General features: G+C 34.1%; 1 protein-coding gene across 2 annotated transcripts in view; it reads left to right on the top strand.

Moving 5' to 3' along the window:
* The window catches only part of RIT2 (Ras like without CAAX 2), a 347,266-nt gene that overhangs the window by 62,350 nt on the left and 269,055 nt on the right, over positions 1-15,861 (top strand). For both annotated transcript variants that reach the window (XM_001497798.5, XM_070275631.1), the window contains exon 2: positions 10,318-10,374. In XM_001497798.5, the coding sequence (XP_001497848.1) occupies positions 10,318-10,374 (57 nt within the window). The remainder of the gene's footprint in view (positions 1-10,317; positions 10,375-15,861) is intronic.

Genomic DNA, 15,861 nt, shown 5'->3' with positions numbered 1-15,861 from the left:
ATGAGGCTGTTTCTGACCTTTGAGGCAATGCATTTTGGAAAATGTTTGTAAATGTGAGTTACAGTGGAAAAATAAAACTATTAACCATTTTCACTTGAGTTTAACTGTAAATCAAGAGATGATAATCTGAAAGAGGCAAGACAAGCAAATATCTTGGAAAAGAACATTCCAGTCAGGGGTAACAGCATCAGCGAAGGCTCTTCCTTGAGATGGATTGTGGCTTAAAAGGTTTTGAAAAACTCCTAGGAAGAGAGTGTGGCTGGAACAGAATGACTAAATAGAAGATGCAAGTACAAGAGAGATAACAGAACCAGACCCTAAGTGGATGAAGAACTAATGATGATGGTGACAATGAGATGAAGACAGAGGTATTGCAGAATGCTTAACCTGGATGCAGCTTTAAGTTGTCTTTCCTTCCTCTTGTCACTGTGCAGACAAGAAAATTGACACAAAGAGTTTAAGTAATTTTGTCAGGGTTCCACAACAAACCAAGAGAGGAATGAGGTTAAATCTTAGTGATCAGATACCCATTTCATCTTTCCCATTCCACTGACAGGCCATCAAGTTCCAAAGGAAAAGAAATTATTTGCCAACCTCTATCTCTGTGGTTATTAGATTATACCATTCTCCAAAGTGTTTCTGCTTGGTGTTTTCCATAAGTATCAAATTCTTTAGAGCTGGTGGGAGATAGGGAGAGTAATAATGAAGTAGTGTGATTTTACGCAGCATTTTAATCCTTTTAAAAAGTTTTGTAGACAATGACTTCTTTCTTTCCATAATTTTTCTTTTCCGTAACTGACAGTTTCTGCCTCTGGCCAAATACCACTGACATTCCAAGGAGGGTGATACATAATGTTGTCAGATTTTTCATATCGGTAAATTTGATGGCTTAATATTGAATTATGCAAAGCAAGAAGCAGTTGATTTAAACTTAACTTTAAAAGGAAATAGTAAATTATTGGGATACCTGAATAATAAAATGGAAATTTAAATAAAAACATATGCATAAAAAAGAGGAGTCCAATCATAATGCGTTTGCTTAAAAAAAAGATTGTATTTAATCTCTCACCACTACTTCTGTAAGAACATTTAAGATGCAATTGCCCATTATTTATTGTATGTATTTAATGAATATTTTATAAAGTCCTGGCAAGTGCTACATTTATATAACATATGTTAATGGTATGACCACTAATAAAGGCAAAGAGTCTTTAATATAAAATCCATCAGGCACTTCCTGATGGTATCTGCAGCTGAATATTAAGTAAATGTTCATTTCTAAAAGGTAAAAAATTATTCTTGTTTCTAACCAGGGTCATCCACAAACTGTAATAATTTTGGAAGTCAAAAAGACCAGGGCTATTTGAGTCCACCAAATATTCTGTATTTTCATTCCTAATTACTTTTAGTAAGGTTACAATGGATTACTCAACTTTCCTGATCTTTAAATGTCTTCTCTACTTGTACGCATTCTGTACTTTCTTTATATCCATGAAGCCGGGGAAAGACAAACTGACATAAGAGAAGCATTTATGTGCACAGAGTGTGACAAACCTCCTATCACTATTTCTTATCCAGGACTTTTCATGATGACCACAAAGTTGACCTGAAGAAAACACTTCACCCATCACTTTACACATATTCCTAGCTATAGAATTAATTTTTAAATTTATAAAATTTATACAGATTTCTCTCATGTAGATTGCTGTAACTTACAAAATTTAAACAAGTGTGGCTTCTTGTAATAATTCCTGGAAGTATTCAGCAAAAATTAAAGGATACTTTATTTAGAAAAATTTAGAAGTATCACTTATAGAAATAAGTATGGAAGAGAGTAGCATTAAGACCGAAGTCGGTTTTTCAGATAATGATTTCTCTTTTTGGAGGGAGGAGGATGACATTTTATTTTCTTTCATTTGACATTTTCATATTTCCTTGCATGTGCTAGAGGCTGCTATGTGTTCACCAAAACCCATTTCCTTTTCTTCTTGACACACACCTCAGCCCCATAGCTGTTAGATGGAACCAAGTAACTGTGCCTGATTAAAAAAAAAAAAACATAGATATAGTAATATACAACATTTTGGAGACTTTTTCCTAAAAATTTTCTTGCACAATATTCCATGAATTCACTCTCTTCACTCTTCTGCCATTTTGTTGCAAAGAATGCAGTAAGAAAGCTAACAAAACATATACAAAATCTATATGAAGAAAAATATAAAACTCTGATGTATGAAATCAAAGAAGAAATAAATAAATGGAGAGATATTCCATGTTCATGGGTAAGAATACTCAATGTTTTAAAGATGTCAGATCTTCCCAACTTAATCTATACATTCAATGCAATCTCAATCAAAATCCCAGCAAGTTATCATATGGATATAGACAAACTGATTGGAAAGTTTACAGTGAGAGGCAAATGACCTAGAATTGTTAACCTAATGTTGAAGGAGAAGAACATAGTTGGAAGACTGATGCTACCTGACTTCAAGACTTACTATAATGCTACAGTAACCAAGATAGTGTGATTGGTGAAAGAATAAACAAATAGATCAATGGAACGAAACAGAGAGCTCAGAAATAGAGCCCCACAAATGTAGGCAACTAATCTTTGACAAAGGAGTTGAGACAATACCGTGGAATACAGATAGTCTCTTTAACAAATGGTACTGAAACAACTGGACATATACATGAAAAAGGTGAATCTTGATACAGACATTATACAGGTCACAAAACTTAATTCAAAATGGATGGTAGACCTAAATGTAAAATGCAAACTTATAAAACACCTAGAAGATAACATAGGAGAAAACCTAGAGGACCTTGGGTATGGTGATGCCTTTTTAGATACAACACCAAAAGCAACATCTATGAAAAAAATAACTAATAAGCTGAATGTCATTAAAATTAAAAATTTCTACTCTGCCAAAGACAATATCAAGAGAATTAGAAGATAAGCCACAGACTAGGAGAAACCATTTCCAAAAGATATATCTGACAAAAGACTGTTATCCAAAATATATGAAGAACTCATAAAACTCAACAATAAGAAAAAAAAAAAAAACACAATTTAAAAATGAGCCAAGGACCTTAACAGACACCTCACTGAAGAAAATATACAAATGGCAAATAAGCATATAAAAAGATGCTCCACACTGTATGTCATCAGGGAAATGCAAATTAAAAAAACAATGCGATACTACTACACACCTATTAGAATACCCAAAATCCAGAACACTGATGACTGCAAATGCTGGCAAGGATGTGCAGCTAAAGTTCAAATGAACTTTAGAAGATAGCTTTATGGTTTCTTACAAAACTAAACATACCTATTATAAATATATCCAGGCTTTACCCAAAGAAGTTGAAAATTTATATCCACACAAAAACCTGCACATGGATATTTATAACAGGTCTCTTCATAACTGCCAAAACTTGGAAGCAACCAAGATGTCCTTCAGTAAGTGAGAGGGTAAGTAAACTGGTACATCTAGACAGTGCAATATTATTTAGTGCTACGAAGAAATGAGCTGTCAAGTCATGAAAAGACATGGGGGAATGTAAGAGCAGGTAAATATGAATAAATTTAACTTGCCTATTGAAAGAAAACAATTTTCAAATTGTCTCAAACAAAATTCAACATCATGTAATATACAGTAGACACACCCAAATACAATGATTTAAAATGTTAAAAGCAAAAGAGTGGGCAAAGATAAACCAAGCCAATTAAAACAAAAATAAAGCAGTGATTAAAATCTTGACATCAGACAAAAAAGAAAAAAAATAATTAAATGAGATGAAGAAAGAAACTTTTAAATAATACAAGCAGCAAACCATAATTAAATTACTACAGTTAAAAATACTTACACACTAAATAACACAACACCAAATATATGCACCAAATATAGATAACACAACAGTTATCTATAATGGGTGAGTTTATACATCATTCTCAATACAAGACAGAGCAGTGGACAAAATATAAATAAGAATATAAAAGAGTTAAAATATAATCAATAAAGACCTTATTGATGCACATATCAATATGAAAACCATTAAAATTAATTATATATTAAGAGACCAAAAATTGTAAGTTACATAAAGATATCAGAAATAATGCTCTCTGATCAAAAGACAGTAAAACTGAAATTAAAAATAAAATAAGAAGCTATAAGTCTCGTCCAGCTGGAAATTGAAAAGAGCTTTCAATTTATCAACTTGTAAGTGAAAGGAAAAATACAAATAGAAATTATAAATTTCTGAAAAATAATATCAGAACATACAGGGGATATATAAAGCAGAGATCAGAGGACAGTTTGTATCTAAAAAACTTTTACCAACAAAAATTAAAAGAATGAAAATAAATGAACTGAGTTAACAAAAAGTAAACCAAAAGAAACACAACTAGGGAAATCATAAAGGCAGAAGCAGTAAGGAAAAGAAAAGAAAATCAATGGATAGTAATAACAATAGCAGTAGTGGTAATCATAATGAAATCAAAATTAAAATTCTTTGAAAATTAAACAAAATAGACAAACTACTAGCTAATTTAAGCAAATAAAAAATGGCAACAGCAAACATAAAAAATATAAGGAGGAAATAACTAGAGAAAAAATGAAAATTTAAAACATCATGTGATAAGCCTGTATACTTCTTTGAAAATAAGATTGAAAACCTAGATGGATAAGTTCTTCAGATAGTAAAATTCCTAAAATTGTCTCCAGTAGAGTTATAAAACTTAGACAAACATGCACAGAATAAACAGAGAGAAGTATCAAGCAACTACCTCTATTAAAAAGGCAAATGGCCCAGATGGTTTCACAGGTGATTCTACCAAAGCTTTAAAGACCATATAGTTCCAAAGCTATGGAAATTATCTCAGAGCATAGAAAATAAATGAAAATCTCCTAAATTATTCTATAATGGAAACACAAGATTGATACCTAATCCTGATAAAGATAACCTAAAAAAGAAAACTGTAGACAAATATTACTTATGGATAATAATATGAAAATCCTAAATAACGTATTAGCAGACCCTAATACCTCAATAAAAAGTAAGACATCATGACCAAATATATTCCAATCCTGGAATGCAAGGTTGGCTCAATATTAGGATGTCTATTAATATGTCACCATATTAGTGATTCACAGTAGAAGAATAATGTGATTATCTCCAGTATACTAAAAATGCCTTTGAAAAAGTACAACTCTTGTTTCTTATTAAAGGTTTCAAGAAAGCAGAAATGAATAGCTACTTTCATAATATAATGAAATATGTAAATATATCACAATACTAACACCAGTGTCTCACTGGGGAAAAAAAAGTTATTTCCACTAAGGTCAAGAAAAGTCAATGTTGATCACTATCTGCACTACTATTTAATATTTTACTGAATGAGTTAACCAATGAATATACACAAAATAAATTAATTATAAAATAAAAATTGAAAAGTAATTCTATTTGTAGATGATATGATAGAAACTCCTAAAATATCATGATAAAACAACTAAATAATAAAATGATTTAGCAAGGCAGAAGACTTTAAAATTACATCTAAAATCAATAGTCTTTCAGAAAACAAATGATAACTATCCTAGTGGTTCACTTTGATATAGAGATTCAGTTATCTAATACCAGTATTAACCTGATTCATACACACAGTTTTACTTTGATCAAGGGCTATAAGATATTTCATGAGATTAAATCAATTCTTGTGCTTGCCTCCCGTCATGTCATTCCTTCCTCAGCATTCTTATTCCTGGCTAATATCTGTGGCCTCCTGATGAGTTCAGTGATCCAGTCTCTGAGATAAGAACTGCTAAATGTGCTTTGGCAATGATTATGACTGAGTGAATCTCTGAATACAGTAAGTCCATCCTTGTATTATCCAAAAGCTCAGTACTTTGCACAACACTTCTTAAGTATTTCAAATATATAAATACAAAAAGACTCACCTATTACCAAAAGATGGCAACTTCTAGTAAACTTTGAAAAATGGTGTGAATCTGTTAACATAGCAGATTTTCTAAAGCATGTGGAAAAGTTATCTTGGCCTCAAGTAAGATTGCTCCTCTTCAAAATTTTCCAAGGTGATTCTTGTTAGTTTTTACAGAATGGCAAATCCACAGCCAGGGTGAGTTCTAGGATAATATTTGTGAAAAATATTTCTAGTACTATCCTTCCCTGGTTTCTTATGTCTTTCCTGAATATACTGAGTATAGGTTGGCCACCCTTGCTAGGTGAGTTTTCTCAACTTCATCCATTGAACTGGTTCACATTCAAGAGTAAGGAACTTTCTATACTACTCCTCAAGGGAATACTTTCTTTTTAAAGATATATATGCAGTAAGATATAAATATCTCAGCTGAATTTTAGGAATTCCTGAGAGGTAGATTTCACATTGAGGTTCTCAGATGCTCTCAAACCTGTTCACGGATGTCCTCTTTTTAAGAAAAAGGTTGATTTCTGACATATGTAGGTAATTTCTAGGACAAATGTTTTTACTTGAGAGCTATTGATTCCTACTTATCTTTCAATTTTGTGCACATATGTGTATGTGAATGTGTATTTTGGGAAAGAGGAATAGACCCTCATTTTCATTACATTCTTAAAAACCAATGAATTAAGATATTACAGATTCAATACAATTGTAATCTCTGAAAAGAGAGAAGGAGCTGGATTGAGTTTCTCACAGAATGACTCTTGGAAAAGAAAAACAGAATCCTCAAATCTTTAGGATATAAACCCATACATGGTAAAATGAATACAATTTAGTATTCAGTCCAATTGATAGGTATTTATCAGATTGCTTATTTCCAACATTGAATTTGATAGATATTTAGGAGAGAGTTTTCAAACATTCTTTGTTTTACATATCATCTCTGCAAAGGGAAACGGCTCTTAGATGTTCCATCAGGCATCCACTTTGTAAAACACAAAAGAAAGTTTTACAGATCAATCTTTCTAAAATTATCTTTTGAAGTTCTAGAACAAAGCTCAGCTGGCTTTCTCTTCTGTGGTTCCGTCTCAGTGGTAGGTCAGAAGATTTGAGAATTGAAGGGCTTGTTCAATATAATAAGCAGCAGGTTTCCATTAAAGCACAAACTCCATCATCTAAATATATGCTAGGAGTTCTTATAAACAAGTGTAACACGTAAATCCTTGACTGATTCATTTATTTCAGATAGTCCTCTGTGATTCTCAAGTCTAATATCAAATACATCTATCAGTTCTTAAAATGCTTATATATTTTTCCTTAAATTTGTTCCAAACTTCTTCAGCCATCAAAATTATTTCGTAAGTTTATGGTAATTAACTTAGTCTGTAATTATACCCAGTGTTTCCTAAGGCTTCTTGGTAGCTTCCATGACTATCATGTACTGGCATCTGGTAAATGAAGAGTTTAAATGTGTTGATTGAATGGTATGACACTTGAGTGGAGATGTGGAACATTATTAACATTGCTAAAGAAAAACAGGGCTGAACAGTAATTAAAGAGGTGAGAATAGATTTTATTCAGGAACTATTGCAAAAGGGAAAAGAAAGCTCAATATACAACTAAGCTCAATTCCAAGTTCAGGAATAACAAACGGAAATTTATAGCCAAGGAGCAAGGTGAGGGTCAGTGGATGGAAAATCACTAAAACGTTAGGGAGAATTCTGGTTAAACAGACTGAATAGAATTCTTGCTGAAGGCAGGCCAGGGTACCAGATAGCACATGAAGGATGATGGAGAATGAGGAGTTTGATCAAATATCAAGGATGATCACATATACAGTGTGAGGAATTCTCTTTAAACTGACTTCTTAGCAGAATTCTTTCTAAAAAGTGGCAATTGAGAGATGAACATGGAAGCATAAAAGTCAAGGCCTAGTTTAGAGGAGTGCTCAGAAGGGCCTGACTGAAGTTTCGTTAAGGACAGTCTCTGTCAGTATGTTATCAAAATGAAGGAGAAGGTGAAGACCATTCTAAGCCATAGGATATAGGCATGGTCATGGATGGAAAGTACTTCAGTAAGTCTGAGGACATAGAATAGCTGTTTGGACAGTGATGAAAGCCGAGGCTGAAAAGGTATGATGGGCGTAAGAAACACACATATGCTAACATATCGTGTTAATAACTATGGTCTTTACCCTAATAGCTGCTAACATATGAATGAATGATATGATTGTTTTTAAAACGATGATTCTGGTACCATTGTGAAAGTTCTAATGGGAGGGAAAGAAAATAGCTACAGAGAAATCAGTTTTGAGTCTATTGCAATAGAGATTTTTAAGAGAGAGATAAGACTCTGGACCAGAGTAATATCAGAAAAAATTGAGTCATATATGAAACATATTTTGGAGGTGAAAATGAAAATTCAAGGTAGTCATGGTGACCAGACAAAGGATATGAAAGGGGAAGTGTCCAAAGACATTCTCAAGATTTTAGTCTAAATAATTGACTATCACAAGATGGATGGCAAGGTTCTTAATCACATTAGTGAACAGACATATATCTCTTTGCTTTGAGTAGGGTGGAGTGGGAATTTTAGTTTCAAATTTTAAGTTTTAAATTTATTGAGTCTGGGCTATCTTTGAAATTTAGTTGATTGATTAGCCAAGCCAACTTTTCACCATGAGGTCACGCCTCTGATCTCTGTGCTCTACTTCAGAGTCAACCAGCCAGGGATTAAGAGATAGAGGAGACTGCTATTTTAAAATTCATGAAAAACATTTTCCAAATTCTCCTTGATATCCACTTAGTAAACATGTTGCTTTGGCTTGTTTACCTGAAATATTCTAACTCCTAAGGCTATCTGTAAGGAATGTTGATTTGCATTTCAAAAATTCACCCTAAACTGTCAAATTGAATAATACTTTCCTTTGGAGACTTCCTTTGTCAATGCAAAGACAGGAGGTAAACACTGTTAAAGTGTAAACATAAATTCTCTTTCACTGGGTCAGGTTCCATTTCTTTGCATTTCTCAGCAGGGTTAGGATAATGCCTTGTACAAGTTTGTTGAATTTAACAGCCTTCCATGCTCTGAACATTTGCTGATGGGTGTATACACTTTGAAAGGGAAGCAGAGCCAGAAGTAAAGTGGAAACAACAAATTTTATTCAGGAACGATTGCAATAGGGGGAAAAGGACTTCATTATAGAACTGCACTCAATTCCAAGTACATCAAGGAAAGGTGAGGAGTTACAGGCAAGGAGAAAGGGTGGGCATTGGTGGACAGAAAGTTATGAAGAGGAGACATCAAGAGTAGGTGGATTCTTGCTAAACAGATTTAGCTGGATTCTTGCTGGAAGCACAAGACCAAGGTGGTGAGATATCAAGTGTGGGGGATGAGGAATTTGATCTGATAATGAGAGTGATCAGATGTCAAGGGTAGGAGAATCTCACTAAACAGACATAGCAGGATTCTTGCTATAGCTGAGCTATCCAGGCCAAGCCAAGACAGGGGCCAAGGTCAAGGCTTGGTTGAGAAGAGGACTCAGAAGAGCCTGACTAAAGTTTGGTCAAGGAAAGAGTCTTTGTCACACATACACACACACACACACACACACACACGAAAAAAAGGAAAAGACTTTTATATACTAATTTTTCCCCTTAGTTTGTTCCTTTACTTCAGAGTTCCCTTCTCCTAATAATGGAAATTTAAATGAGGAAACTCTATAATAGAGACAATACAAATGTTTTACAAAAGTATAGATTTGAAAAAAATGTGGAGAATTTAGAGGAGATATCAAAAAAAGTAATGAAAATTAATAAAAGGTTCTAAATAACATGGATTAGGCAAAATAAAAGTGACAAATAATTTTAACTACGAAAAGCTGACTAAGGATAAAAACTCACAGAATCATCTGCCTTATTACCAATAGAGACCTGAGAGATTCTCTCTTTATTTTAAATACAAAGAAGTTAAGTTCCAGAGAATGTGCAGGACCTTTAATGAAAAGATCTTTACAATACCAACTGTTTAGCCAGAGCAATTCAAGAAGGATCCTACAGTTAGCTGACACTCTCATTGTGTCGAGAGCCTCCTTATTTTTACTCCAACTCATTTTTTATTGAAACACACTTAAAATTTGGACATATTTATTCCAGAGAAGTATCTGGCATTGTTTTTCACTCTAGATACAGTTTTTCCTTCTAGAACTTTCTCTTATTATCATCATTTGTGGTTCATATTGTGTAATTAAATAAGTCACTCACAGAAATAAGTCATTCGCTAGAATCTATTAAAAGACTGATGAACTTACATTGGATGATAACTTGTTAATGAATTGGTGAATGTTTATTAAATTAAAATTCTTTCTTTTTCTTCAGCAATGACAATGCAGTTTATTAGTCATCAGTTCCCTGATTATCATGACCCTACTATTGGTGAGTAAAAGCTTCTTTTCTCCTTTAGCCCAAATAATGACATTGTAAATAAGTGGTTTAGAAATATTGTTGGTGTCTGTTGAGAATGAGAAATGTATTTTACACTATGACTTAACACAAACAGATATAAATGTGTAATATGTAAGCTACTGCAATAAAAGCTTCAAGAAATAATATTTGTCCTTACTTCTTGCCATACACTCTCCTACTCTCCGTTCTATTCTGTTTCTTTCTGATATATGATGTTTGGAATACCTTAAGTTGATTTCAGGATGCACTAATGGATAATTACCTGCATTTGAAAAACTGTGCTCTGGATAATAGAAGTGATGCTATTGTATGCTTATTTGGTCATTTTCTCCCTTTATCAGTCTCTAGATCTTCTGTTGTAGAATTGGTTAACCATGTTAATGGTGCATTTGGAAATGACGTAAGATATAGATATAGTTTTATTCAATATCCTCATCTTGTGGATGAAGAAACTGAGACTCAAAGAGTCAAAATATTGTTAAAGCCCTAATCCAGTCATGTTTCATTTTTCCTACTCAGTTTTCTTTCTACCATATATAATGCTGGACCATTGCACTTGGGAACAAGTTTTCTTCCTCAATCAAAGCAGAAAAGATTTCTTTAAAACTGCTTTACTCTTTTAAAGAGCTACTTTAAACAATCAGTTTAAAATTCCCAAGCAGAGCCTGCCATAGCATTCTTTGTCTAGAAACACATTGGCATTGAAAACACATCAAACTTTATTTTGTGGAAGAAGGAAACATATACCTTCTGGACTCCTCATAATTGCCTGCTTGCCTGGACTGTGCACTCCTTGGACTACACCTCATCGCTTACCCTTTTTATTTCCTCAGTCTAAATATCTCCTACCCTCACTCCCAATGGATACGATCCTCCAGTTCTTGTTCTGCTCATCAAGCAATTTTAATTCAACTTCCTACTGTGTATACAAAAAGTTATCCTATACATAATTCTCTTGCATCATTTCCTGAAAATCCTCCGGGATGTTTGCTTGAATACTATTGCTAAAATGAATAAAATGTACTTACTTTGTAATTTCCTGTGGGGAATCAGAATTGGCTGCCTCAAAATAGGTCTCTTTGGCTTGATTATTTTTAAGAACAAAGGACTCTGAAAGAAACTTTGACCTTTCCCCTAACTGCCTAAAAGAATTTAAGATAAAGGGCCTGTCCCCCAGACAGGTCATTGCCATAGAGTAGACTATGAGGGTCCTTGTTAAGCCCATTCTTATTAAAGTTCTGTTTACCAAACATTTGTTTTTCTATTTCCATGTGAATTGCCTTCTTCCCCTTTGAAGTCCCAAAACACCACCCACAACACCCTCCTTTGTCTTTAGCTGAAGATGATATTTAAGCTGGCAGCTTGGCCATTTTGGTGAGTTACTCAGTTTTTCTGGGTCTCTCCTATATATAAATGATATATAACATTGTTTGATTTTCTCCTGTTATTCTGTCTCATGTGAATTTAATTTGTAGCCCAGCCAGAAGGACCTAGAGGGTGTCGACGAAAATAATCCATAACCAATCTATAAATGAAAATTCGGGTGAGTTTATTCTGAGCTGACATCTGAGGACCATGGCCTGGGGCCTTTCTTCCAGAAGGAAGAAAGGGCACCAAGGAAGTGAAGTATACAGAGTGGTTATATACCCCCAAACAGGCTGTTTCACATATGATTGAAATGTCCCTCCCACAATAGTCACAAGATTGCCCTGTCGGCACAGCGCTTGATGGACACAGCAGGTAGTGGGTCTGCTCTCTCAGAGGGCATAGCAGGAGGCAAGTCTATTGTCTTGAGCTGGGTGGTCACAGGTGAGCGCAGCAATCAGTTTCTAGCCTAAGGAAAAATGCTTAATCTTTAAAGAAATGCCAATTTTGGGAGGGGGAGGGAAGTTGCACCTTTATCTCAAGGGCCTTTGCTCTTGCCATAGGGAATATCTAAAGCAGATATACAACGCATGCTCAATGGCCTCAGTCAGGCCGTTTTGGAAAGACAAGGTCAGGCCGAATTAGGTTTACACAAAATGGCTTCCTCGTATACTCCAATATATCCTATTACTTGCCATTTTTATTTGTCAAGGGTAAAGGATTTGTCTTCCTTCCCTACAGCCCCGTAATTCAGCAAGACCTCTTCATCAGTTGAACTGAATTAGTAACATTTACGTGCAGGCGATTAGTATGTTGTTAATCAAGAAGGATTTCTTCGATGAGTTCAGTTTTGTTTCTGAAGGGAAAATAATCATTTTGTAAAGTTTTAGAAGTAATTAGCTACAATTCTTGTTTGATAATCATCTAAATCCATTTTTTAAATATCTTGATTCTGGAATGTTGGTAACTTTGCATAACCCACTATGAGTTACAAAATAGGAGAAATTGTGAGGCAAAAGTTCTGAATATTTTAACTTGTCAGAAAGTTCAACAGAATAATATATCATTTACAAGATCACAAACTCACTCTGTTGTTTGTTATTTTTCATTATTTTTAAAACTTTATATGCACTGGTGTTTCAAAAACCTTACCTTTTTCTTACCAGCCTCTCAAGTCTAATGGCTTGAATAGGGCAACACATGTGAATAAATAAAAAATGGCTCCTTCAAGAGGGAGAAATGAGAAGGATGTGATGATGACTTCTTTAGATATCCATGAGACACATCCATCATTTGAGATTAAGCTAACTGGAAATTCCATATTAACAGCTGAAATCATACCTTTATCTGGCTATAAATAAAATAGCTTCAGAGGAAGAAGTTTAAAAAGGGAGACACAGAGCACTTTATTACTTTCAATTTGATTTTCCCATCATTTCATTTCTTGGCATCTCTAATGGGAATATTGGTTAACAATTTTCCCTTGGTATTCTGCTCAAGGAAGATGAAAGTCCCAAATAATTTACTTTTTACCTGCTCAAGCTGCATAACTATAACAGTCTAGCTATGTTTATGACCCCTAAGGGGAAATTCATATTAGTACATTTTGAAAATCATACAAATTAGAGAAGAGTGTGCCTATCAACTATACTTATTTCACAATTTATATAGGAAATGAATATTTTTCAACCCCTGTTCAGATCTGTTTGTCATCCTACTGACTGAAGCTTTTGAAGTTTTTCTCCAAAATCTTTGATGCATTTGCATCCTTTTTTCTCCCTTATATTTGGCTTAGAATTATTTTTCTTTCAAATATACATCAATTCTGAAAGTTTAGGTTCCCGTCATCACTGACAAGAATTAGGGATATTATTTGGTACCAATGTTCTTTCCAAAAGAGTAATTGCTCTCCTTGTTAACCGGCAACATCTTCAAAGTTGGTAACCAAATGGATCTAGTGTGTGTAAATCCACAGAAGATATCTATGAAAGGAATATTGAAAGGCATTGATTCTAGTCTTCCATGCAAGAAGACCTCACTCAAAACTTAAATTAAGTTCCTTATAAAGATGCCAAATATGGATATATTCAAGTTTTAATTTAATCTTTAAAATGGAGTTATCTCTAAGCATTAGGCATTGTAAGTATGGTTTGATTTTTCTGGAGTGAAATAATTATGGAAATAATAAAAAGAGATGTTTTGACCAAAGGCTTGATGTCCAACCCTTCTTACTAATAAACACATGTGCCATTTTTAATTAACAATAAATCATTAGAGTTAACCATTATATGCAATTCAATGAGCAAAAAAATATTTAAATGCCTACTATTTGCAAAGCAACCTGTTTGTCCTTTAGAAATAAACAATTAAAATAGCACAGTTCATGCCCTTGAGGGATTTTCAATTCAGGAAGAGGAGTTAAGACAAATACAGGAATATTTATAATATCTTTGAAATCTGTTATTACTGTAAGAAAGAAGCAAAGTCCTAAGGGATTTTGACAGGAAGGAGAGGCAGTTCAGTGATCCTCTCTTAAGTTGCATTCACTGAGTTAGGATCACAGCTGTTTATATAGTTTAAGAGCCAAGAAACTCCTGCTATCCATTCTAGAATTCAAGATCCTTTGAGGAGACTTCTCAAAGACTTTTGAGAAAGTGACCAAGGATGGTTTGTTTTGCTATGTCCTTTTAATCTTATGATAACTTTCTTGAAATTAGAAATCTTATTCTATATAATTCTAGTTTAACGTGAATTAGATATAAAGTTATTGATTTCTTCTTTGAAGTAGAATCTGGTGTCCCTTTCCTCAAAATCAGCAATATAAATAGCAGGTTCTCATTTGTGGACTGTATATTTATTTCAAATTCTTGTTTACTAATACCTTCATACATTGAGAATTGTTTCTGTTCATGCTTACTGATAATCAAATGAGGGCAGGCATGTGAGCATAGAAAACCAGCTCACTTCACTTGGCAAATTAATACAGATGGAAACAAGAGAGAATCTCAAATAGCTTGCTCTGGATAAGACATTTGATACTGGATGGGAAATTCTGAACCATGAAGGATTTGTGTTCCCTCTTTAGTTACGGAGCATGATAATTTTGATTAAGTAATATATGTAATTGGTGATTATCTCTCACTGTCCTCAAAGACTTTCATTTTAGCCTCCTTTCTCTGCAAGCCTGTAAAAAGTTTTCATATATAAATATATTTAGAACCTATTATGTGCCAGGTACCATGCTAAACTTGGAATATATAGAGACGAAAACACAATCTGTGCCTCAAAGCATTCCCAGTTGGGTGGGGAAGATAAGCAAGCAAACAAGACCACTACGAAATAGAAAAGCGCAAGGTGCTGAAGAAGACAATGTAGGTACAGCTCACTTGACCTGAAGGGGCATGTAATACATGTGGAGCAGATGCTCTCCACAGCGGTTTATAGCATGAATAGGCATTAGACAAGTAAGGAAGAAGGAAGAATAGATATTTCCAGAACAAATAGTATAAACACCCAAGCAAGACAGCACAACATGTGACTGAGATGGGGCATTTGGGGAACCAGAAGTCCTAAGGATGAAATAAATAGCATAATGTGTAGGGTAGCAAGAGAGAGGTAAAGATATTGTCAGGGACCAGATTTGTAAACATCTTGTAGGACTAGCTAAGGGTTTAGATATCTACAGTCTTATACTCGCTTCTTAGATAAAAATGAATATACTGACAGCTTGCTTAACTTTTACATTTAGACAGCTGCAAGACAGACAAAGGAAACACGCCGCAACTTGTGCTAGCAACCGACTATCTCTAATAGACCATCGCTTCCTTCAGGGTTCTTCATTGTGGTGAAGCCCCTTCATCCACCAGGACCTTATGCCCATACCCAAGAGGAATCCTTGATACCTGTTTCATCTTCACCTACCTTAAATCATTCACCAAACACTGTTGTTTCATTCTTCTAAAAATATCTTGAACCTGTCCCCATCTCTCTGTAACCTCTGCTGCCTTCTTATTCTGAGCCACCCTCATTTTCAATTTGGACTAACTCTTCCAATTTTTTACAGAGAATCCAGAAATATCTTTAAAAACAGAA

The sequence above is a fragment of the Equus caballus genome, chromosome 8 (assembly GCF_041296265.1).
Source record: "Equus caballus isolate H_3958 breed thoroughbred chromosome 8, TB-T2T, whole genome shotgun sequence".
NCBI classification, from domain to species: domain Eukaryota; kingdom Metazoa; phylum Chordata; class Mammalia; order Perissodactyla; family Equidae; genus Equus; species Equus caballus.
The sequence above is the reverse complement of the archived record's forward strand: the minus strand, read 5'-3'. Positions and strand labels throughout refer to the sequence as shown.